The sequence below is a fragment of the Buteo buteo genome, chromosome 2 (genome assembly GCF_964188355.1).
Source record: "Buteo buteo chromosome 2, bButBut1.hap1.1, whole genome shotgun sequence".
Lineage (NCBI taxonomy): Eukaryota > Metazoa > Chordata > Aves > Accipitriformes > Accipitridae > Buteo > Buteo buteo.
Genome location: NC_134172.1, coordinates 17,515,310 through 17,540,207, shown reverse-complemented (window position 1 = coordinate 17,540,207; position 24,898 = coordinate 17,515,310). Strand labels below are relative to the sequence as shown.

At 44.7% G+C, this 24,898-nt stretch overlaps 1 protein-coding gene across 6 annotated transcripts in view; it reads left to right on the top strand.

The window, feature by feature from the left end:
* The window catches only part of JCAD (junctional cadherin 5 associated), a 62,739-nt gene extending 44,846 nt beyond the window's left edge, over nt 1-17,893 (top strand). For 3 of the 6 annotated variants that reach the window (XM_075046755.1, XM_075046745.1, XM_075046763.1), the window contains exons 2-3: nt 1,631-1,989; nt 8,671-12,412. In XM_075046755.1, the coding sequence (XP_074902856.1) occupies nt 1,691-1,989; nt 8,671-12,412 (4,041 nt within the window). In that variant the 5' untranslated portion in view covers nt 1,631-1,690. Of the gene's footprint in view, nt 1-1,630; nt 1,990-2,916; nt 3,065-8,670; nt 12,413-16,337 lie in introns of those variants that run through there. The other 3 variants (XM_075046771.1, XM_075046778.1, XM_075046787.1) reach the window with 3 other exon arrangements.
* The last annotated feature ends 7,005 nt before the right edge of the window (nt 17,894-24,898 follow it).

Here is a 24,898-nt window from a genome sequence, read left to right as displayed (position 1 = left end):
GCAGGGCAGAGGCGGCTGGAGGGTCCCTGCGTGCCTGGGAGCCGCAGACCAGGCTGGCCTGGAGCGGCCGGCCAGACCGGCTCCGCAGTCTGCAGAGCATCCAGGAGACAGGGCGGGAGCGGAAAATGGATGGGGTGCTGGGTGGGCAAAAAGTGGCCATAATAAATGGAGTGCTGCACCACAGAAACTAGTTTATATTCTAAGCCAACCCATCAACTTCTGTGTATACCTAGCCTGAGAGATTTGGTACTAATAAACTCACAGCAGCCATCTCAGTGGTTGCTCCATCTTAAGTAAATTATTGTACACAGCAGGGAAGAGAGTTCTCCCTTTCTTCTTGCCCAAGAAGAGCATTAGAAACCAGTGTATAAAATGCACTTGCTTGTCATGGTATTTGCAGAGACAATCTCCTTTTGAGTAGCTGCCAATGCTGGGCTCCTGTCCCTCAGGTAGACCTGCTACTACTAAGGGGACACAGTACTCACCAGGCATGTTAAATGAACTCTTCATGCAGGGAAGATGGTCTTGAGTGTTTTACGTTTTACATAACAAATCTATTTCTGTGTGTTTCACTTCTTTATCTGCCTTTTTTTTATTTCTTTCTTCTGGTAACACAGTTCAAGCAAGGAGGAATGTATCAGAATGGGTCCGTTGTTATGCACAACGTACAGAATAGACCATTACCTTCCACTCATTTCAAAACTCTGGAAGAATGGTTATTCTATAATTGCCATAATAAGCTGTGAGAGTGGTATAGACAATAGAGATTGTTTCCGGCCAACTAATTCAGTTTGCTGGATCTTTGCTCTAGTCAGTGCAGAATTGAGGGCTGTCACTGGGAAGAAAAATCTTGACTGTGCTGTATCTTGGAAATCACTGAGACACAATAGACACGGGCATCTCAGGTTGTTTCCAGTCATTTTACGTGGTGGAAGTATACTGTAAAAATAAAGCGTACTTGAAATCTTAGGTTTTGTATAATTCTCATTGAGGATTACTGATTTCCAGCAGGCCAACGCAGGCCAAAAAGAAAGTAAGCTGTAAAAAGGACTGTTTAGCTCAGGTATTGCATGATATTACCTGGGTTTCTCATGTGGTTGCATAATTCATTTTGTTCTCATGCATATTTTGTCCTTGTTCATGTGAACATTTTTTCTTAATTGGAATATGCAGAGCTGTAGGGAGAGGCATATTGCCCTGTAATCCACCCCCTCCTCCTGCAGCAACTTAAAATGTAATACAGAGCACACGTCTCCATGACTGGAGAAAAACTGTTTTTTAAGAAAATGCCTGACTCAAATTGTGGGCTTACCTCTGTTGCAAAGATTTTTTTGAGATCACTTAGTGAAATCTGAAAGCTGCAATCACCAGTGAATTCTTCAGTGAAACGGACTGAGTCAGCAGCAGCACGGCATCTGCTGCTTGGCTGAGTGCATGGAGGTGTATTGTCTGGGGAAGGTCAGCACGTGATTCATCAGCATCTGCATGCATGTTGCTTCATCTGTTTTATTATAAGGGTAGGAGACTGAGGCCAGGGGATGAGACTTTATCTTCAGCAGCCTACCAGCTGATCAAAGATATCTTTCCTTGTTTAAGCGGCCTTCTGCTTGTTTTTGGTTTTGTTTTCCAGTGATGGGTCCTGCTGGAAAGAGCTTTCTGATGGCACAGCTGTGAGTGAAACCAGCACAACATGTTCAGTGTTGAGGATCTCCTGATTTCTCATGGATACAAATTGTCAAAAAATCCCCCTGTTTCATACGAGAACAGGTATGATGGATACCGGCATGAAATCGCGGGGAACAGATCTGCTCAGAGAACGCTGAATGGGTTTGAGGCAGAATCGAGAGCTGGGGCTTACGGCAAGAAACCTCTGGTGAAAACCAACTCGAGCAGCACTGAGAGCAGCCATGGGAGCCAAGGGAGGCAAGCTGGTCCTGGTTATCACCATGACCTTCAGGGTTTGTCCACTTTTCATACTTCAGAAGGGGGGTAAGTTTCAGCATCATGCCACGGCTTTGCTTTCTCTTCCTTTTGGTCCTGACAGATAACTAAGCATGACCCTAACCCTTGACAGCATCTTCCTGTGACCCTTTCCTGCTCCCATACTAGTGACCATTTCCATGCACTGCAAGTCCACATGAAGCAGTGGCACATCCATTCACCTTCTGCTAGACTGAGGCCTTTGAGAACACTGGGGTGACGGGAAGTGTCCGAGTGTGGGAAAATTTCATTTACTACTGTGGTCTCTATCGGAAAGGCCTTTCTGATGGGCTTAGAAAAGCTCAGTCCAAGTACAGTAAAAAAAGGGGGTAAAAGCTCTTCCTTTTCTTCATTTAAAAAAACCTGAACCCAGCTTCATCTGCCACATACACATCCTGGTTTTTGCTGTAGATTCAGCCATGTGCGGCTCTTGGTAGGTGTTCCTACATGCACCAAGGACTTTCTTGGTTTTTTAAGGTCGCTCTCGTGGAGTAAACATGAGAAGGTGCCTGTGCGTTTCTTTTTAAAACATCTCCAAGCTCTTGTCGTCACTCCATGAAACGTGCTTGTACAACTGTGGCTTGCTTAAAAGGGACTACGTGCGCGCTGGGGCTGGGGCAGGCTGGGCAGGAAGAGCTGTGTGTACACGCTGCCGCTCGGCCATTGTTCTGCAGCTATTTGAGTGCTGCAGATGAACAAAGGAAAGGGGCTAGAGCAGGACTGGAAGCCAGCCCAAGTGTGACGATGGTTTACAAGGAAAAGCCCCTTCCTCCTGCCCAGCGGGCTTGAAACCGAAAGCAGGGCAAAACGCTGTCACCTTGGGAGCTTGTCCTCTTGTGAAGACCTTCAGTAACACGTGGCAAAGGCACGTGTCCCCTGACTGCTGGGCTCGTCTGCTCTTTCCCTTCGTATCTCTTCCCCTTGCAAGTCTGCCTGGAGCAGGAATGGCTCCTGGCTGCCAGCTAGGATAATGGACAGGAAGAGATGTGAGCCCTGTAAAGCAATCCTAGGGCAGCAAGTCCCAGCTGTGGTGAAGGTGGAACCATCCCTTCTGGAGAAGGAAGGAGAGAACACAGGCTTAAAGGTAATAAGGAGGATCCTTCATGGTGTGCTTTGGGTGAAGTAAACTGGGCGGCAATAAAGCGAGGAAAGATACTGAAAAAGAATGAAAGGGTAAAAGGTTTTGAAGCAGGGGAAGAGAGTGTGCAGGGGTGCCAAGGAAGGTGGTGGTGCTTGGCCTTGGTGCTGAGTTTACAGTGTGGAGAAAAGCTGGCGTGAAGATGATATGGCTGTGCAAGGCTGGAAGCTGCCGCAGCGCTGCTGCTCCCACGCCCTGTAAGGCAGAGCCTGCGTGGGTGCACGGCGGTGTGGGAGGACTGCTGCCTCCCTGCCTCCCGCTTCTCCGGGTGCATCTGCGGGGGCCTGCACGTCTGCCCACGTCTCGGGCGTGGTAGAGGTATCTGTAACTGCTGGTGTTGGCTAAACACAAAATAATGCTCTCTGACAGTTTAAATGTCTCTTTCTAACATCTCAAAATGCAAGGGGTGGAATCTGTCAGTCTACAGCGTAGTTAAATATTATATCCTGATTTTAAAAAGTGGCTTTTCCACATGAAAAAGGGAACACAGCCCTGGAAATGGCTTTTTCACACTTTCATAAAAATAGAAATCTTTTCTTACTATTATGGTCACAGCAAACTCTGATTCCCGGCGAGCCTATCGGTAACTCTTGCAAGGCAGTAGCAGCTATGAACAAGGGAAAACCTTTGTATGGCCCATCACTTTCTTGCCATCCCTGGGTGTGCAGGGTACCTCTGGTGCAGAGCGCGAGACTGCCGCTGCCCTGCCGGTAGAGGAAGGGAGGAGCGAGCTCCCTGGGCCACATCCAGGAAAGCTGTCCTGCAGCTTCAGTGCTGCAGCACCTGTGTTTAGTTGCTGAGCTCCAGGGTGACAGTCCCCCTCCAGACCCACTCCCCTGCCCTGGGGAAGCATCTGAGGCACAGGGCTGCCATGGAAGTGCGAGCTGCTTTAAAACTGAAGAGAAGATTTTTGTGATGGCCCACTTTGGAGTGTTTTGGCCTGTTACAGGTGGGCCACAGGAACTCCACCGGGGATTTTAATCTCGCTGTCTGGTTTCTGGACCGTTGTGGGAAATAGGGTCCTAGTTCTCAGCCTGGGAAAGAACTGCACACGGCAGAGACCTGGGGACCATTTGGGCTAGAAGAGAGGACAACCAGCCAGCAAAGTCCAGCACGAAGTCACGGCTCTTTGGGCATCGCAGACTTCCTGCAGCCATCTCCTGACACTGCCTTCCCAGTGCAGCACAGTAGCAGGAGAGGGCCAGAAGAAGCAGTGTGTGTCCCAAATACCTTCACAGACGTTGACCAGCTCTACGGCAATTTGGAGGATGACTCAGGCTCCTCAGCCAGGGAATTACCTACACCACACTCTTGCTCAGACCACTGCTGTAGAAGATCACCTTCCAAACACCATAGTAGTGAGTGATGTTGCCCACCTCGTTGCTGCCTTCGCAGGCAGGTTTGCAGGGCTCAGGGTGTTTCATGACGGGAGTGGATGATGGTATTGTCTCCACTCATTAGGGTTGTTCTGCTGATCAAACCTTGCTGAGGAGAAGGAGGGAGGCTTCGTAGCAACTGCATGTGGGCACATCTCACCGCCCGCTGCTGCTGCTTGCAAGGGGGGAGTGATGTGCCGGGGAAGTGATGTTTTGCTCCATTCTACTATTCTTCAGGCAAAGCATGAAGGAGCAGATGGTGGGAGGGCTGTCCTGGCTACCCTTGCTTAACTGAACATTAGGAGGCCACACAGTAAAGGTTTGGAAGAGGAGACGAGGCAAAGAAAATGGGAAAGCTGACGCTATGGGTAGAGATGAGAGGGTTCACAGAAGGAGAACTCCCTCCTGCTTCTCTTCTGAGTGGAAAGAAGAGGCACTTTGCTTAGCTATTTGTGTGGGAGGAACTATGTTGGTAGCCAGCAAATTTAGAGATAAATAGATAATATCATTAATGAGATCACCTGCTGGAAAAATTAGAAAAACGTACTGGTGTTTCCCAATGTTTGGGCTCGGAAGAACATATGTGAGGATAGGATCTCAAAATAGAACAGAAGCTGCCAGTGTTCGGAACAGCCCTCTGAAAATTTTTCCCCCTTTCTGCTAAATCCTGGAAATTTCTTAACAGCACCTCCTCGTTGGGCACAGTCTGCCCCAGTGCCCGCAGCTCACATACCCTGAGCTACTGGGTGCCTAACGCCTACCGCCTGCACGCTGGCAGCCAGAAACAGGGACAGAAACTCCCTAAATAGCCCTGCAGTGGCCTCATTCTGCAGGGTTTTGACCTCGAAGCCTGTGCCACACTCCTTCACTTCTGGCCACGTTATGTGCATCACGCGAGGTCCTGCTGGTCCAGCATCACCCTAGGGGAAGTGGGCAGCTTCAACCCACTGCTCTGAGAGCCGCAGCTCAATGAAATGCGGTCATGCAGCCAGTGCAGGGTGGACTGATGGCCTCATTTCTTGCAAAGGCCTAAAATTCATATAAAGCTAGCAATAGTTTGTGGGTATTTTAAACAGTTTTCATTAGGTTAATTTTATATAGAATCAATTCAAAGCACTTTATGACAGCAAATGTGATATTCATTAGAAGCAGGCCTGTTTGTTAGAAAAGAGTTCATGATGTTAAAATCTACCTCCTTGGTCCCATGGGACTGCTCTGTCCCTGGCACTTAAATCTTCCCAGTTGGTCCCATGGGACCACTCCATCCTTGGCACCTCTCCCAGCTGTGAAGCACTTGCAAGCTGCTGTATGCGTTTCTTTGTGCGTCAGTACCAGTGCATCATGGAGTGAGACAGAATTGCGTAGTGGCACAGAGACCGGCTGCTGCTAAGAGGGACTGTGTGGTCTCTTAATTGATAATATGTCATGGATGCAAAGACTGCAGCATGACTGGCATTCGCCATTTAGAGATGTGGCATTGCTGAGGCTGTAGTGAAGCATTTTGAACTTGGGGTGGCTCTTGGATGCTTCCCCTTCCCACCACTTCCTTGACTGCAAGACCCAAAAGTGTCATATATCCTGGAAGGAGGCACTCTCTGCTGCAGTTGTGGCCACAAGCAGTGTGGTTGTGCTGTGCTGCCCCACTGCCTGCCTGCCATACCTGCTGTGTGCAGGTGTGCAGGAGCTGCTCACTATCCTTGGGGGCAGAGGAGCCTTCAGGCTGGAGCTAAGCTGCAGGGTCCTTGGGGAGGCTGTGGAACATCTCTTTCCCACTGTGCAGTGCAGTGCCATCCTCTCCAGAGATTTACGGGGCCCACAATACAGGCTGTCTGTGTAACCACCTCTAGCACCTCAGCCAGGAGCTAGAGAGACTGATACTGTCCGTCTTGTGAACAGATCGTAGGAAAGATCAGGTTTAAAATCCTCTAAATACCTCCTTTTAAATGTCTTTTCTACACTTGCATTGCAATGATGACATAGTACAGATTACATGGTGGTTTGTATCATGTTCCGAAGTTCATTACTGGAGCCTAGTTACTAATCTTTTAATCTTTAAAAATATATTTAATCTTTTAAACAGCTTTTAATAAATGGAGGAACATCCTTGCTGTAACTGGAGCTGTCCTAACTTAGGGCTAATTTACTTTAATGAATGTCTAAGCTTGGGGTTTGTTTGTTTTTAAAAAAGCAAACTAACTAAAACTCTTCTGTTTTAGTGGTTTCCTAGGAAAGAGTTGAGTAATGCTTCCTTCCCTATTCCTGATTTCCTATTAAATCCTTTAAACAGCCAGTCCATTCCATTCCCATGCTGTTAGTTGCAACTGTTGCAACAGTATTATTGCCTACCATACCTCCTTGCCCCAGTATTTTATCTCTGGAAATTTAAAGATCCAGATTTTTAGATGCTTTTCTAAAAGACATGCTACCACTGAAGCAGGAATCATTTCAGGGAAGTCTGATGGCCTGCATTGAGCAAGATGTCAAACTAAATAATCGTAACGGTCTCTTCTGATCTTCGAATCTATGACTCTGTACCTCCTGCAATTTCTGTAGACCCTTTTACAATGATGGATAAAATAAAACAGAAAGAGCAATCTGTCCATTCCCTCCTTACTGTTGCTAGACCCTGTTTCTCACCTTGTTTTGTAAACACAGATACCAATAGTGCAATAGCCACACGGGGATGAGGTGAAAAGGTAGATTTGATAATCTCAGAAGAAGGCAGCATATGTTCAGCTGCACGTTTCCACATGCAGTGAGACATGGAAGTGTTCGTTGTTACTGCAATCAACTTTCCAATATAGGAGGTGTCCTGTTATATCTCACTGATTACTGAAGATGTCTGTTACCTTCTGGGGTTCAGTAATCAAACTGTACTTTGTGCTTCAGAGGCAGAACATTTGGTTCAGATGTTAAGTCTTAATCCAGTTGAATTAATATGAACAAGATGCTCCATATCCCAGTTTGGTTTTTATACTTTTATAGTCATAGGATGAAGTTAATATACATAAAAGAAAATTGCTGTGGATCTGCATTGCTTAATTTTCATTCTGAATTTTGAATTGTATTATGTTTTCACAAACTACTGTTTAAATAGTTTTTAGTAAAAAAGAGCTGGATGACACTGTTTATATACCTTGGGGTGGAGGGAAGAGAAAGAAATTCTTGGGTTCTATCTACATACTTGTCCTATTTCTGTCAATTTTGATTTTTCTTTCCAGTCTTATGCTGGTGGCTGCCACACAGTGTAAAGGCAGTTATATTGTTGGACACCTTAGGTACAAGAATAGCAGAACACAGTTCAAGTAGAAGATTAATTATTTATATAGAAGGGTAGCAATTTTGTTCCGCAGTAATACATAAACCAGTTTACACAATGTTCAGAACACACAAAGAACCTATTCTGTTCATGTAATTCTGTGTTCTGAATTTGTAATCCTCAATAAAATGTCTAATGTCTTTCCTATTTCAGTAATAGATTGCCGGAGTTAATCCCTCTTTTATTTAAGAATTTTATACTTCTTTTGAGGTATTTTAGATTTTAAATATTGGTTCCATCTTAATCAGAACTGGGCAGATACATTACCATTGTTGTGGCACATGTCATTTCATCCAAAGCACTTTGAAGAAATTTGTTCCCTTCAAAGATGAACAAGAATCAATGCTGGAAATTACATGTTTAATTTCATCTTTTATACTAGGATGCAAATCATGTTTCTCATGGAATATATTTTATGAAATAGCCCTCTACCTGTTCTCCCTACCTCTGCTTTTTGGATTCCTATTAAAATTGCGTACCACAGTAGTCCCCTTGACATCTATACATTTTGATGTAGCAGAGCGCAGAAATAAGTTCAACACAATAATTTCTGGTTTTCTGGTGCCCATTGAGAAGTGCTGTGCATGTTTACACAGCATGTAACTGTGTGCATTTGTTTCTCTTTCTAACAGCTTTGCATAGCTAACAACATGCCAGCAGAGCATCGGTCCCTTCCTTTACTCATGTTAATGACTGACTTTTAAATCCTCTCATTAAAATCGTAAAGTCATCTGGTTGCAAATAGATTACACAAACCCCATTGGCATAACTCAACATTTGACCTCCTAATGGCATTACCATAAGAGAAAGAAAGGGCATCTGTGCAAACTGCCTGTGACACTGCGTTTCTTTTTCAGGGTTTATGACAGGCCTCAATTAGCATGGTCTTCCCAGCCCAAGACTGATAAAGATCTTGCGTACTGGAGAAGACGAGGACAGGACTTCAGTGTGCTCCTAGGCTATTCCCAGAAAGCCGGTGTGGAAATGAAAGGCCTGGCTGCAGCCCCGGGGGCACCCCGGCACCCCAAGGAGAGTCAGCTGAAGGGGGGGACGGGCGCAGGGTACAGCAGAAGAAGCGGCTTGCAGGAGAGCTGCAAAGCGCCCAGCGACTGCACGTGGCAAAGTCTGGGAATGGAAAGCTGGAACCAGCCGAAAAAGGTGGGGAGGCAAATGTCTGAGGGTGACAGGGAGAAGCTGCTTCAAGAGCTGTATTCACTGACCCTCGGAGACAGTGTACTGAGCACCCACAACAAGGGGAAATCACAGTCGTTGCCGAGGGTCCTTTCACCCGAGAGCATGAGGTGCGTGGAAATGCCCTCCCTGACCAACAGTAACAACTCACTCAGCGCAACTAAAACCCCCTCCTATCCCCCAAACAGACTGAGCGTGGAACCAGCCAAGCACCATGAAACGGGAGGCCATTTCCTTCCCCTGGTGAAACCCAAGTATGGGAGACCTCTCAAGCCTCCATCCTACGAACTGCAGCGGCAGACCAGGGCACCTGCGGAAACCACGGGTTTCCAGGACCACCATCACAAAGACGAACCCGCCTCCTACTTAGCCAAAGTTAATGAGCCAAGGCAAGATGCTTGCATTCAAGACTCTGGTTTGGAGCCCCCGGTCTACGTACCTCCTCCTTCTTACAAATCCCCACTTCACCAAAACGTGACCCCACATCCCCTCAATGAAGTGCCTAACACCGACACGTACGCCAGCAGCGATCAGCAGAGTCCTGCAGAGCGGGTTGTCCCCTGCCAACGACCAGCCATGAATACTTTTGAAGCGGGGGGTGACCCTTGCAAAGACAACCATCTTCCTCACGGGAAGCAAAGCCATGCAAGGCGCCCTGCTGACTACCTGCGTTCTGTTCAGTATATTCCCTTTGATGATCCTCGGATACGACATATTAAAATTGCACCACCGGAAGGTCTGCAGGACAGCACTAAATACACTGAAAATGCATGTAGTCCCAGTTCTGGTGCTTTGCAAGAGAGAAATCTTGAAGTACAGTACAACAGTGCCTTTTTGGATGCATCAAACTTGTCCAAATCTGCAAAGGGAGAAAGAACTTCCGACAGCTCCACCCATAGCAACAGATGGTTGGCACCATCCATCCGAGATCAGGAAAACTGTGCCTTGCCGGACCAAAGAGACAGTTGTAGCACAACTAATCACAGCCCCCGTAACGAAGCCAGTGCGGAGTACACAAAAGGCAAACTTTCTGTAAGAAATTCACATATGGACAGCACCTGTGAGACTGTTACAAAAGTGAAAAAGTTTGAACCTGGAACTGGGATGCAGAGCAAAAAGAGTTCAAAGAAAAAAATGAATGAAACTATATTTTGTTTGGTCTCTATCCCAGTTAAATCAGAATCCAATCTGCCAGATACAGATAGGAACAACAACATAACCCAGAGCCCTGATAAGAATGGGTTTGATAACAATGGGGCTTTGCAAGAACAAAGTCTCTTAAGTATGTCTTCAACGGACTTGGAGTTACAAGCACTTACAGGAAGCATGACCAATAAAAATGAGTTACAAAAACAAGAGCTGTGGAGACCAGAGGAGTTCAAACAAATGAATGACCTCAGATTTATTCAGCCTACAAAACACAGAGAGCTCAAATACTCTGGCTCCTGGCCAGGTGATCAGTACAAAGACCAACAGACACAGACGAGTTTCGCCGAAGAACCTAAAAGCCCACAATTTTTACATGGTACAAAGCCTGGGCAGCCCAACAGTAACAAACTGCTGTCTCCAAAGCTTCTAGGATGTACAGCATCCATGACAGGGTCAAAACAGACAGGGTTACCTGCTGATGAGAGAAGCTGCAGACAGAGCGCTTACGGTATGAAGGGTCAGATGTACCTCAGCCAGTCTAGCAACAGTGCGTTTTCCAGGACTGCCACCTCAGTCCTTCAGGCCCCCTCCCTAAAAGCCCACCAGAGCCAGCCCATGCCCCTCCAGGAGAGGGAAACTGGCCTTCTTTCCAAGGTGGATGTAGTTAAGGGAGAAGCAGGCGCTCCCTGCAACAGTAAAGAGCTGTTTGGGCAGTTCCTGTTGAAGCCTGTAAGTCGCCGTCCCTGGGACGCAATAAGTGAGCTGGAAAGTTTTAACAAGGAGCTGCAAGGGCAGGAGGAGAGCACAAGCAGTGAAGAAGATTTGGAAAGAGCTGCGGCTTCTCCGCAGGCAGGTGCCCTTACACAGAGGAGGGTGTCCAGAAATGAGAAGTCAAACCAGGAGCCAAAACACGGTGGGAAATCGGCAACGGTTGTGCCGGAGGTGCCTGTATTTAAGTCAGGAAGAGTTAAAAGTAAGTCTGAAAGTTGGAGTGTGGGGACAGAGCATGGTGGTGAGCCAGGCTGCATTGGCTCTCAAGGCTCCTCGCAGCCAGGAGGGAGCAGTGAAGGAGTCGGGCCAGCAGATGGAAGTCTGATAACAGAAATGAGGACAGGGGAAGCCAAGAGCAGAACAAGCAAGCAGCCAGTTCCTGTGGGCCCTCTTAACAGAGTTTTGTCCAGTAGCCCAAGCAGTTCATGTCACAGTAATCCTTTCAATAACCCTGTCTTGCAGGAGATGAGTGAAGACCAAAATTACCTAGACTTTGTTAAACTGAGCAAAGGTGCAACTCCCACAAATGATACAGTATTAGAGAGAAGCTCGGTAGTACGCTTGTCACTAACAAAGAGGAACCACAGGCGCTCTGAGCCCGATTTGAGGTCAGTGGGACTTGATGTAGCCCCAGGACCTGGTGCTAACAATTCTGATCACTCTTCAAATGCAAATGCAGTGGAAATCCCTGTGAATGAGTCATTGCAGGCAAGAGCTGCAAGAATTTTAGGTATAGATATAGCAGTAGAGTCTCTCCTTCCAGATGACCACGTTGGGCCCCAGCCAGGCACTCGCCCTGCAAACAGTGCCCAGGACTTCAAGTCATCAGTGGGGACCACAGTAAGTGACAAAGAAGGAAAAAAAGAGGGTTCTTATGAAGGCAGACGAAAGTGTGGCTGGACAGAGAGTGCTCTCTTTGTGGGAGGCCAAGCTTTATATCCTGATGAATGCCAGACCACTCACCAGGAAGCCAGCACTAAAACACCGGTAACTGAGCAAGTTCTTGAACAACCTGCGAGTCCCCGCCAAGGTGAGGACCAAAACTTGGTCTGCAAGTCAGCTGTGTATCAGCATTCAGAAAAGAGAGTCAGAAACACATCAAAGGTGATAGAGACACTCCAAGGCAAGCTCACTTCTCCACCTAGCCGGACTGCCATGGATCGCTTAGTGCGAATGAAAGAAGTTGACTCTGTGTCCCGGATGAGACGTCTGAGCATTAAGAGCGCAGACTCAGGAGAGGAGGTGGATGAGGAGAAGCTGTTGAGGGTACAGGAGGAGAGAGGAAGCAAACTGGCAAGCTCAGGGGCTGTTTCCAAGCGTGTTATCTCTCTCAGTGAAAATGGATATTTAGGTGGAATGGACAGGAAGAAGATCGACAGAGATTTTTCTTTAGGTAAGACCCTGTTATGGGGGATCCAAATGAGTACTGCTTCCTTATGTAATGGCCATGATCGGTTTGATTATGCCCACATAATGCTGCTCAAATAGTAACAGGCTGTGGGTGGTACTACCTCCGTCTGGTTGCCACCCCCATTGCTCTCCTTGTGGAATAGATAGCGTGAGTGTTCTCTGATCCCATTTTAGGAAAAGTTACTGTAAAACTCACTTGTGATACTGAAACTCATTCACAGAGACTGAAGCGCTCCCTGAGGTCTTATCTCTGTCTAATTGTTTCAGGGAATGGCCAGCTTCAAACAGCAGAGTTCAAAGATAGTCACTCTAGTGCCAGTGTTTGGGAACATGTGATTTAATCATAGCCTCTCCTTGAATACCCATTTTTTTCCCTCTCTAATACTTAAGTAGACACATACTATATCAGAGTTAAGAAGAAGCTAAAAATAAAAATCTGATGTTCTTCTGCAAAACCTCTGGGAAATGGCTGCATTAAGGGGCCTGGAAAATTCTCTCTCTCTCTCATGAATATTTTCCAGATCAGATGTTGAGAATAACTGTTATCCCCAGGTCAAATGGAAAGTTGACTTTTTCAGTGAACACCTTTTTTTTTTTTTTTGGTGTTTCTCATCTTTCAGAAACATATAAACTTGTGTAGTCCATATGCATCCCCAAAGTAACATGAGCTGTTCTCTCTCTGAAACAGTTTTCATACGGCATTGTGTTGAACAACTGAAAATCAGTTGTTGCCATAGATTTGTGTAAAGGGATAAATCTCCCAGGCCACCTGTCTAGTCCATTAAATTAATTGGAGTGAGCAAATGTATGGTGTGAAAGTTGTTAAATTAATATTAATCTCCTCCTTCCTTTTTCCATCCTCTCTGTAACAGCTGACACTCTACCTTGAAATCTTTACAGGTTGTTCATTAAACCTCGTCGATATAAATCTGTTCACAGTTTTCCAGTACAGAGGGAGTGAAATTAAATGGACCATACTTTAAAGTGGATTTATTTATTTCCATCTGAAGAGAAATATTTGTTTGAGTTCTAAGTATTGACTCCTGCAGTCTTGCAGCCTTTCCCTTCATGTCTTTTTCTGTATCCCACAGCTCTGTGTCTCTTGCTGCTCTGAACTGTATTTCTCTAGACCAGATTTTCCAAACAGGCTAATTCAGCTTTCTTGTACCCATCAGGTCTAGTACGCCCCACATGCATTTCATATGCTTTCATCCCTTGGGGTTTCTGCTGGAGTGAAGAAAATAACTGTTGTGGTGACATGACTTCAGGGATGTATCAAAAGAGATTGTGTGTGTTTCATTGGAGAGTTATTCTGCAGTAAATTAGGTCTAAATTTATCCCTCTTGCTGACAATGCCAGGCTTGTATTCTGCAGTGTGTTCCCATTGCAGCAGTTCCCTCGCAGATGTAACAACCCTCCCCACGACTGGATAATGTGGATGTCCCTTCCTGCTGTGTACATCCAGTACTGCAGGGTAACACGCGCTCACGTGGGGCGGGAAGGCATCTCCTCCACTGGCTTCTTCCCATCCAAAAAACCCTGATTTGTTGATGGCCACAAGATCTTCAGCTTACCTTAATGGTGCAGGACTGAAGATTCATGTTTGCAGAAAGGCCCAATGTTGTGTCTTCCTCTGTTAACTCACTCCAACTTCCAGACTAGCTCACTGGTACCATTGAAAGCCAAAACGAGAATCCTGGAAAACCATTGTATTTGTTGCTTTTAAAACTTAAATATTGCTAAAGGTTATTCTATTTGGAGCGAGGTAGGGTGATGTTAATCTTATAATTGCAGACTGGGTCTGTCATAGAGGCTAGAGGCCTTAGCAGAAGCAGGTTTTCACATGTATAATGCAGCTTGGCAGATGAACAGTCATCTCTCAGAGTGAGAGCTCTGCCGAAACTCAGTGCAAGAAGCTGATCTTACTATGCAAATACTGCCATTAGAAGAACATCACCAAATGTTCCCAAATGCACGGGATGTCTTTTCTCCTTTGCTGTTTGAAGACTGCTTCCATGAGGCTGCTGATCTGGCTTTGTTTCTGTAGAGAGCAATTCAAATGAGCTTAACCAAATGTTGAATAAACATTTCTGTATCAGTGCTAGAACTCCAAAGTTTGTCCCCCCAGAATTGTTATGTAGCCTGGCAGTCTGCCCTTTTGTGTCCTTGATTTAGGTGCCGAGGGTGTGGGTAAGCTTTCAAGGAATAAACTGAGCCATGCAGAGGCTCCATGTCTTGTGGCCTGATTTTCTCCCCCCTGCCCCTCCCTGAAACAGTGAGTACCTGCAATTTTGTGGGGAGTTCTGTTAGTGTGAATGTGTCTGGTCTTAGGAAAATCAGGCTTCTGAAATGTGAATCCATTTTTATTCTTAGGTAGACCTCACACAGAAGAGTTCAGAATTTTTTTATGTTCTAACAGTTTAGATAGCAAATTATTTACAATTGAAAAAATGTTACTGCTTTAGAGGCATCTTCCCACACCATCAGTGCATTAAGCTTAGAAAGATGCAGCGTTATCCTGGAGTGCACTAGGCCTCAAAAACTTTTTTCCTCTTGATTTTTTTGCATTCATGTGGTGTCTGTTCTTGAAGTTTGGAAATGTCAGAAGAGGTTGAATAGTGATGAGCAGTTCTGAAAACATAGGTGTTGCTGGCACAGACTCCTTTCTTGGCTGGCCTAGCAATTTGAGGAGAGTGGGCAAGAGAAGCGATAAAGGATCCTGCACCAGGAATCCACCCACTGGGCCCAAATGCAGAAGTTCTTTGTTAGCCAGTCCCCCCTTGATGTGAGTCTGGATGCTGCAGATGGACACTTGCACACAGGAGTAAAAATTTCCCTCTGAGGATTTTTATGCTTGTTTGAATGAAGACATTCACTCACATCAACAGAAAAGTCCTGAGGGTGAACGTTTTACTCCAAAGTGTGATATTTATGTGTGCAACTATTTTCATGCTCAACCGTTTAAATGTGATGCTGTGGGAGTACAGCCTACAGGAGGGACATTTAAGGTTAGCACAAATACCCAGGTTGCATAAGAGCAGCAAGTAGCACATGCTAGCACAGGCTGCAGTGCCGGTTTGTCCAGGCCCCTGTGTGCCTACAGACGCCTCTGTAGATAGCCCTGGTTCCTCCATGCCACGACCGTGCATCCCAAGGAGCCTAGGGTAAGTAAGTCAGACACGTGCATGATGGTACAGGGCAGGCAGAGCTCACAAGGCAAAGCCCTTTCATTGCAGTCGTATCCCAGAGTCACAAGGGTGAAGGAAAAGGCTCTTATCTGCTCACTTCATGGCCAATGCTGGGATAAATCCAATAAAAAAATCTGATAGAAGAGTGTCCTTGGGGATTCAGGAGAAGAAAAAGTGTGGCCTGTTCTGTGAACTGAGAAGAGGTAGGCTGAAAATGAAGACCAATGTTAGTAAGGCAGTCCAGTGCTTTAGTGACGAACGTTCAAAACGTGAGCTGCAGTTTTGCTGACTGAAGCGAGACAGTCTGACCATAGTGATGCAACACAGCTGTGCTTTCCTGCATTCTGTTGAATTAATCTGAAACCAAGGATGTGCAATCAAATGAAAAGACCCTAATGACTGGATGGCATCATCACTTCTTCAGCCAGCCTTAAACACCCTGCTAGGATGCTTAAAGCATTTACTTGTCCTTAGTGTTCAGTACAAGGGGGAGCAAATCTTATGTCCTTCTTTCCCTGTCAAAGCATCTGAAAATCAGAAGTAGTCACTTAGCATTCAGTGCGCTTGTTCCTACCTACCCAAGGCTTCCCAAATTCTATCTCCATGCATTTGATCCAAGTTGCTCCCAAATTACACTGGTGTAAATACAGAATTTGGGTCAGGACCGTAGTGTCTATTTTTAAGGCTGTAAGTCCAGTATTAGCTTCTTTTTTTAATAAAAACTAGGGAAAAGGTGTCTCATTTCTGCAGCTAGCAATGATGTTGAATAGATTTCACAATACATTATTAATAGTGTTTTCTTGGGTTTTTTTCAGATACGTATGACCCCACCAAAGTTGAAAAGGTGTGAGATGAACGAAGAGAATAGAGAGATTTCAGCTCTACTAAGAATGTTTCACTGATTTTTTTTTCTGGGTGCTTTTTTTTTGTTTTTTTGTTCTTTGATGCTTGGAAATTGCCTCCATTTGTGGTGTTCATGGTGTACTGATAATGCCTTTACCACTGCCACTAGGAATTAGCTATTTGTATCTGGAACTGTTGCGGAGACCACAGAAAAATCTGACTTCTACATTGGAACCATCTGGCTTTGTAGCGTTAAGACTTAATACCTACTGTTGGCAAAGAGTTTTTATCTCAACACTATTTCAGTCTTCAGCGGGGATGATGATATGCATGAAGTGAGGCTTTTGAGCTTTCTCTTTGGTGTAAATGTAAACGTGGGAGATTAGTGAAATGATTTTTAAAAGAATGTGAATTTATAAGCTAAACTTCTAACTATCTACAGTCTAAACTTTGTTTAATTTAAGGGATTTTTGGCCATAAGTACAAAGTGCTGCTGCACTATGTGGGGGAAGGAATGCGAGAGAATGGTAGCGAAGACTGATTGTGAAATTATTTCTGACTTCCAGAGTCTGAATTTTCTCGGATTAAATACTTACTTGCCACCTAGGGAGAAGAAAAGCAAAAACCCCAAAGCTTCTAAAAGATGGAAGACTTTTGTAGTACAGTGTACAGAACGTGTAATTATTATAGTAGCTGGCAACTAGTGTTTCAAACCAATGCAAAGTATACCACTGGCTGTTTTGCACTCAGTATTACCTATTTTTGTTTTGCTGTTTAGAAATTCTTTATATGAAAGAATAGTAGCTGGTTTAAAATAGCCCATTTTAACAAAGTAACTATATTTCTTGTTACAGAATACTATCTATTTTTCTACGATGTAAACAATTGCTAACAAGTGGCAAGTATAAAGAAGTGTTATTATTATTATTATTATTATTATTATTATAATATTTTAAGAAGACTTATCCCTTTGAGTGAAGGTGCCCCAAGCAGATTTCACTTGTATATCTTAATGCACACTCCATATTGCCACATACTCAGTAATGCCACCTTATTTTGTTCTGAAAAGAGCCATGTATGTATGTATGTATGTATGTACTACAGGGTGAATTTCTATTTTTCCCCACTCAACCCTTGGATCGTTCTTCCTGGAGCCACTTTCTGAAACACAGCTGAGAACAGTCCAGGCTGGTGTTGCTGCCATTATACTCCAGTGACCGTGATTACCAAAAAGTGGGTTTGGATCTTTGTCCTGGTGTGTCTGAACGGCTCGGATAAAATACCTGGTTTCTTTCTTTTACTTTGTCCCCTTTTACTGATTATGGGTTTGGATTAGGCCAGTGTGTAAAAATAAACAAAACTGGGTTTAATTCTTCCCTGAAGTCAACTGATGTTGCTGGGGAGGAGTTCAGGTGTCTTCTTGATGGCATTTAAATACATGGCTTTAAGTATATTTTATCTGCACACACAAATGCATGAATTACAGAGTTCATAATAAAGCCTATGCATTCTGCTCTTTGCTACTGAATTAGCCTGCATAGTATCTGTGTCTTTAAAGCCTTTACGTCCACTCCTGTGTGTTTTTTTGTAAGTACCTGTGTACTAACATTCTTCTGATGACTTTTTTCATATACTTCACTGGTCTATTCTACTGACCTTTTCTGGGGTTTAACATAATTTTATTTTTTAAAAATCTTCTAATTTCTTGAAATATTTTTTCCTAAGTCTGTAATTTGGAAAGAACGATGGGGAAAAACACTCATCCTGTGTTTTGGCAGCAAGAATTTCTTGTCTGTAACACATGATTCTGTTACATATGGACTATTTAAAGCTTGTTTGAAAAGAAACTGTGTTGTATAATTTATTTTATTAACTCTTGTGCATGTTGTGTAGCAATACTTGTTGACAAACTGTTCCCACTACTCTTACTATATCCACCTTTCTTCATCACCATCTAGGACATCTGGGGGCTAGTAAACAGCTACAAAACATGTTTCACCCCTTCCCCCTGCCCCAATTCTGCCCATAAGAAAACAGTTCTTAAAAAGAACTGCTTCAACTCTCATCATCCCACTTACTAGAAAAGCTGAAATGCCTAGCAATAGCTTGAAAGTTTTAATTTATCCTTGATTTCTGTAATGAAGAGATGAGAACTGTAAATTGTCCCATATAACCAGTTCTGCTACCTTCAGTTCATGCTTCTGTGGAACAAGAGTTTTCTGTGCATTTTATTTTCTTCTGATGGGGGGGGCATTAATTGATTCTGCAACATGTCTGTTTCATCAGTCATGTCAAGTAATTACTTTTCCAAAGCACATAAACAGCCAAGATCTTGAAAGAAAGAAAGAAAGAAAAGAAAGAAGGAAAGAAATAGGAAGCAGCAATATTGCAGGGAAGGTTTTATTGGCTAAGAATGAGAAATTAAACCCTAGAAAATTAGTAAGCTTTGTTTTCCAGTAGTATGTGACTGACCAGTGGATAAAAGACTGGAGTTACTACAGTTAGTACTGCTTTAAAAATGGTGTATTCCTCTAACAACACTGGTTGTTCCATTTAATACTATGATACAGACAACTAAGAAAAACATGGAGTACAGATTTATGAATGATTGTGCCTCTGTGTTTCTACAGTACCCGCGCCATAATTAAAATGTCAGCTATCGGATTGGGCTGGATGGTACCATAGCTGAACACTTTTCCAGAAGCCTTTTGCCAGTCGCCAACAGCGGTCAACAGCAAGCTCCTTTTACACCAGATGTAGTTAAAAAACAGTAAATGGTGATTTTCAGTGCCTGTCTCAATGGGTGCATTAAACTGTCATGGCAACAACTGTCACTGGTAATGGCAAGGGCAGGAGCTCAGGGCTGAGCAGATGCAGAGGAGGAGGTTGTGGCAGTCTGCTTCCAGTGCCTCCTGCAATGCAGGTGTGTGACTGCAGAGCAGCAGTGAAGAACTGTGCCTTTATCTTTATTCTCAGGAGGAAGAGCAGAGCTAGAACCTCAGCAATCACGTTGTTCCAAGCTGTCGTGTATCCAGCTTGTGCTGTTACTGTACTACTGCAGCTAGGGAAGCTGAGGCTGGATGACAGGTTATCGAAGTGCTTGGTTGGGAAGATACTGGTTTCAACAGCATTCCCAGAAATTCATGCAAAAACCCCATGCCTGGTTTATGCATTTCAAAAAAGTTTAATGGGGAGACTCCTCAGGAGATGCATAGCTAAATAGGACCTGCCATCTCCTTCCATTTAGCCTGCTGAAATCCAGAATGGAGAGTCAGCCTAAGGGGTTAGTGGCAGTAACAGCAGTTGGTGGCAGTGCTAAGGTGCCAGGAAGGCACACCGCGAACCCAGAGTTCAGGCTCTTATCTTCTGTCTGAGAAAGAAGAGTCACCCGTGAGCTTCGGGGGCTACCGAATCGTCCGAGTCCAGCTTCACTCGCCCATGCGGACAAAGAAAGGCCAGTCCGGCCGGCGCAGCAGCGGAGGGCTGCGGAGGGACGAGGTGGTCGGGGGCTGCCCGGGGGGGGGACCCGCCAGGTTTTGAAGGGGAAAGCGCTCCCTCGTGCGGTTCCCCTGAGCACGGACTGGAAGTTTGTTTCCACGAAGAATCGCTGCTTTCGGCCGCCACTCCAGTCTCCTTGCGAGAGGCATTTTGAGCTAGAGGGAAGCGTGGTCTGAGAAGAGCTCTTAAGTCTGTGTTTCAAATCCCACTGCCACCACAGCTAAACTGGGTGCGATGGGGGAGGCGAAGGAGGGAAATCCCTCTCAATGACTCGAGATCACTGGTAATTGAAATGCCCGGCATTATGCCTGGCTAAGCATCACTTGTCAGCTACTAACTCAAGAAACCTTCCCTAGGCATAAGAAGGACTGTTGTATTTCATACCACAGGTTTTACAGCAGGTTGGTTGTTGCTGCAAACAACTGTATCACATATCGAAACCATCCGAGTTTCCTTGACTCAGCTCCTGATGTTGGGAGCAAATGGTCTATGTACTGAAACATCCAATAACTCTTGAAAAGCGTGAATGACAGCATATGCTTCAAGTGGTCAAGTAACAGAACTGATCTGTCACCCTTCAAAAATAACCAGTCCAATCAAGTTTACTCACATATAAATATTAGAATTTGGCAAAATATTTCTGTTTAATATCATAAATCAATATTAATATCTAGGGTCAACATTCTGTTGCCTTTGCCACATGGACAGCCAGCTGAATGTTAGTTTTATAGTGCTCAACCTTCTCTTTGGGTTAAAATGTTGGTATTTTCTTCACTGCCCCTTTTCAAAGGAAAAACTAGTGGAGTGATTGGGAGAAAAGAAGAATTGAAATGTTCTTGCATTTTAAATGGCAGAAGTTCTTGCGATTGCACAGTGGGCACTTTTGTTCAGGTTCAAGATCTGATAGAGGCAAGTATATGTGAGAAGTGAATCTTTGCTTGGCAGGAGCCATCAGCTCAAAGAAGAGAGACAAAACGGTGTTAAAAGGAATGGAAAGGATTGACAGCTTGTCAGCCTTTTGAATGTTTTCTGTAAAGCTGTCCTTTTGGTGAACATTGGTATTTTCTTGGTTGACGATCAAACGATCCCCTAATTTCCCTCCACTGGCAATAAGCCATGATGCTGCAGTCCTAATTTACTGGAGTGAGATTTAATTACAAGTGGAGTCTACAAAGTTTAAGCTTCTATTCTTCTGCATAATCCCAATAAAGGATCAAGCTGAAGATTTCATGAGATGATGACTATATCATTGAATTCATTAGAAAAGTTGGGAAATTGTGATTTAATTCTCTTATTCAAACTTGCATGAAAATGTTCACTGCACCTCTCCCTGGGGACTAAGCGAAAGCTGTTTACCATCAACTCTATTTTTGAAGAAAAAAATTTCAAACAAAGAAAAAGGGAAATCCTGATATCAATAGCAAAGCCCAAAACCACAATGCTACCTCCCACCCATGCTGAAAAATATGTTTGCAATATGGCTTGCAGAGCTGCACAGCAGGGAGAGGGTGAAGGGAACTCAAGTCAGAATTGACAGACACATGGCTGAGATTAGAAATAAAAATGTAATTTCCCAGCCAAGAGAAACCGCAATAACATGCAGATTATAAAATGAAGGAGGAACCTTCTACCCTCAACAGCAGCAATCTCAGCCTTCTTCTGAGCTCTGGACCAGCAGAGAAAATAATCAGAACCATTCCAAAAGCCATTCCTAACCTGGAAGGAAAACAAGAAGATGTATGTGCTAGATAGTATATCAGTATCCTTGTGACTTTGTCCTTACACAATGCAGATCATTCTCCACACTGACTTTCAAGATTCTGTGGCCTATCTCCAAAACTAATACTATGTCATTGCCATGGTTTTCTGCTCTAACTAGCCCAAGGACATATTTAGAGGGATAACAAGAGAGGAAATAGGGGTAAGCAGTTACAATACAATTTATATGATATCAGAAGATGAATGTGTTTTAAGAATTTTCTTTGTATTTTTTTTCTGCACAATGCAAATACTGTGTTTCTGGGCTTGCTTACATGTAAACTGCAGGGGTGCTGTTAGTAAAGAGGAGACATTCTCCAAATAAAGATTCTGCATGGATACGCTCCTCTGTGATGTTGTTATCAGAAAGATAAATGTATTGGTGAAGTGTTAAAAGGCTGCAGTATTCTCCAGGGGATTGCTACTTCAAAACCTGACATTGTGACTGGCCTGTTACACTATCAGGTACAGAAACTGTGTTTACTTGAAAAAATTACTTTCCACATCCACAGTTTCTCAGATAGGCACAAACTGTAGGTTACTCAATTCCAAGTTATGTTCTGTTTGTTTGCTACCTTTAGAGTACGTTCTGCCTCTGTGCGAGAGTCCATTCCTCCTTTACTGTCTGGCAACCAGCCATTTGCACTGGGTAAACCTATGGTGTCAGAGCATTTTCCACTCCATATGAGTATTTTCCACTCCCTTTGCACAGGTTGATATGGCACTGGGACAGTTTACTTTGGCTACATTGCAGTAAAGAATGGCATGCTCTGTATCTGTGTTGATAGGACTTCAAGAGAGCTAAGTTATCAAGTTAATATTTAAAAAAAAAATCTTTTTTTTTTCAGGCAAAAGTGTAGGCTGCCGCTCATGGCTAGAATGTGCAGCTCTGTCTTTTGTCACTGGCTCACAAGCAGGTTAGACCTTACTGTCATGCTCACATACATTGCTGTGTAGAAGCAATGGATTCACCCTGGTACTCCTCACCTGTCAAACAACAACAAACCTGTGGAACAAAAGACCCAACAGATCTCGGGAGGCTGAAGATGGAAATCATTGTGGCAGTTCTGTTCTCCTTTTCTTTTCATCATGCAGCCAATCTGATCTCACTATACTCTCTCCTTCCCCACCTGTTTGAAGTATAAAAATCTCTAATCCAGCATAATCCTGTCTTCCACTCAATTTGAGTCTAGAAAACAGTTTTCCTACTTTTTTTCTGCTGGTAGGAGAAGACAGGCATGCAGTTCTTTCCAATTGCTGATGGGTGGGTTTTTTTGTTTCTACTCTTCACCTTAGTTTTGGTCCCTGCATCAATTCACACATATTGTTCATTACTTTTTCTATAAGTAGCCATACACATAACAGAATTGGCCCATTTGCTATCAGCCTCAAAAGGAGGAAGTCCCCAGGGTGCCTAGGACAACTTGTCCTGTTACTCCTAGACCTGATGCTTCAAAGCAAGGGGCTGGACATGTGTTGGGGAACCTACACACACAGCCCAGCAGGAAAGGTGAAGGCATGAGGGCAGAGACCTTCCTGCAAGTGCTCCCACCCACCCACACCCACCCTCTCTGCAAAGAGGTAGGCAGCTGTACCAAGGCTGATGCTGGCCCTTGGAATACACCAGCAGGGAGCCATCTCTCGCTTTTGCTCTTGGATGTTACCTGGCCAGCACTCCCATGACGTACTTCAGGCAGGCAGATGTTCTGCTGTCTGCCACCAGACAGGGACAGGGGCTGGCCGACATAGTCTATGCTCCCTCCAGACAAATCTGTAAGTGCTCAGGCCCACCCTGGCCTGCAAAGCAAGTCAGTGGGAACACGTAGGAGTGGCTAAGGGTGAGTGGATGCTGCTCAGCCCTCACTCAGAAGGTTTATGTGAAGTTAACCAAAACCCCTCCCAGCTGCAGGGCTTTCCTTCACCACCTCTCCAGCACTAGTTGGAGAGCCACCAGCTACCTCACCCTTTACCACACTAGCCCACACATGCCTGACCCTTGGCTAATTGTGTAAGACCCTTAGCTCTTATCTTACTCTATACACACCTCATCTTCTTTATCTCTCTCACTGACCTCTTACAGCCCTAGAGCATGTTTGATCTTTTCTGAGTAACAATGGTATGCATGCCCCAGTTCAGCTAAAGCTCTATGAGCTCTCCCTGTTCTGCTCCGAATCTTCCCTTTCTTGAGGGAGAGAAAAACAGCCCTCGGGAATCCCTTTGCACCATTTATGCAGTGAGGTGCTAAGCCAGCCTGCAGAAGTGTCTTACCTCAGGGGGGTGATGCAGAAAGAAAGGAAGCCAACTCCCTCCTTTTACCCCTTAAAATAAGAACACTTCTTGTAACGATAACCGAGATCACGGCAAATGTTTGCAAAAAACAATAGGAAAAAACCCCCCTTAAATCTGTTTGGGGTGCTATACTGCTGCTCTGTAGCAGTGTACTTCAAAGGCTAGCGGCAGCTGCCTTTGCCATTGATTTAACAGGCAATCCTTGGGAAGGGCTGGGTGGACAGATGTTGCCCTAACCCGGGAGCTTCAGCTTCTCCTTTTACACCTTCCCTCCTCCATTTAGCCTGCAGAGTATTTAGACTCTCTTTCCGTGTACTGCCCCAGGTACAGCCTTTAGCCTCAGTTTGGCTATAGCAGCAACAACAGTCAGTAACCTGAAACCCGCCGAGCAAACAGCATGGTGACCTAGCCAGCTCATGCCATTTGAAGTGGCAGGGTTATGACATTCTGTGGGCAGGAAGGCTTGTCATTTGTCCCAGTTTCTCATTATTATTGTAGCATAATGTTTAGAGTATAAAGGAAGTCCTCTGCTCTCCCAGTGGTGGGTCACACTATAAATACCCCAGATGGCACAGGACAAGGAGGGCTGTAAAACTCAGGATGTGGGTCACAGGATGGCTGTCTGCTTTCTGTCTGGGAGAACACGATAATAAACTCTCGCAAAGAACTCTGATAACACCACATGAAAGGAGTACAAACACTGTGGAGGAGATCTTCAGCTGCTGTAAAATGTCACTGCTCTCTTCGCTTCATGATATGCTGCTTTTCTTACTTCCTTCCCTTCTCAGCCTCCTCTTGAGTGCCCAAGGCTGAAAAATACCCACAAAACTTTTTATTCTTTCTGCATTACTTTTTAGCTCGTTCTCCCTCTCAGTGCAGACACATGTCCATGTTCCTGTAACACCCTCCTTACGCTAAGCAGCTCTCATATAATTTGGTCACTTCAGCCAAAGGTCCCCTGAAGAATATCAGCACCATGCCAAAATTA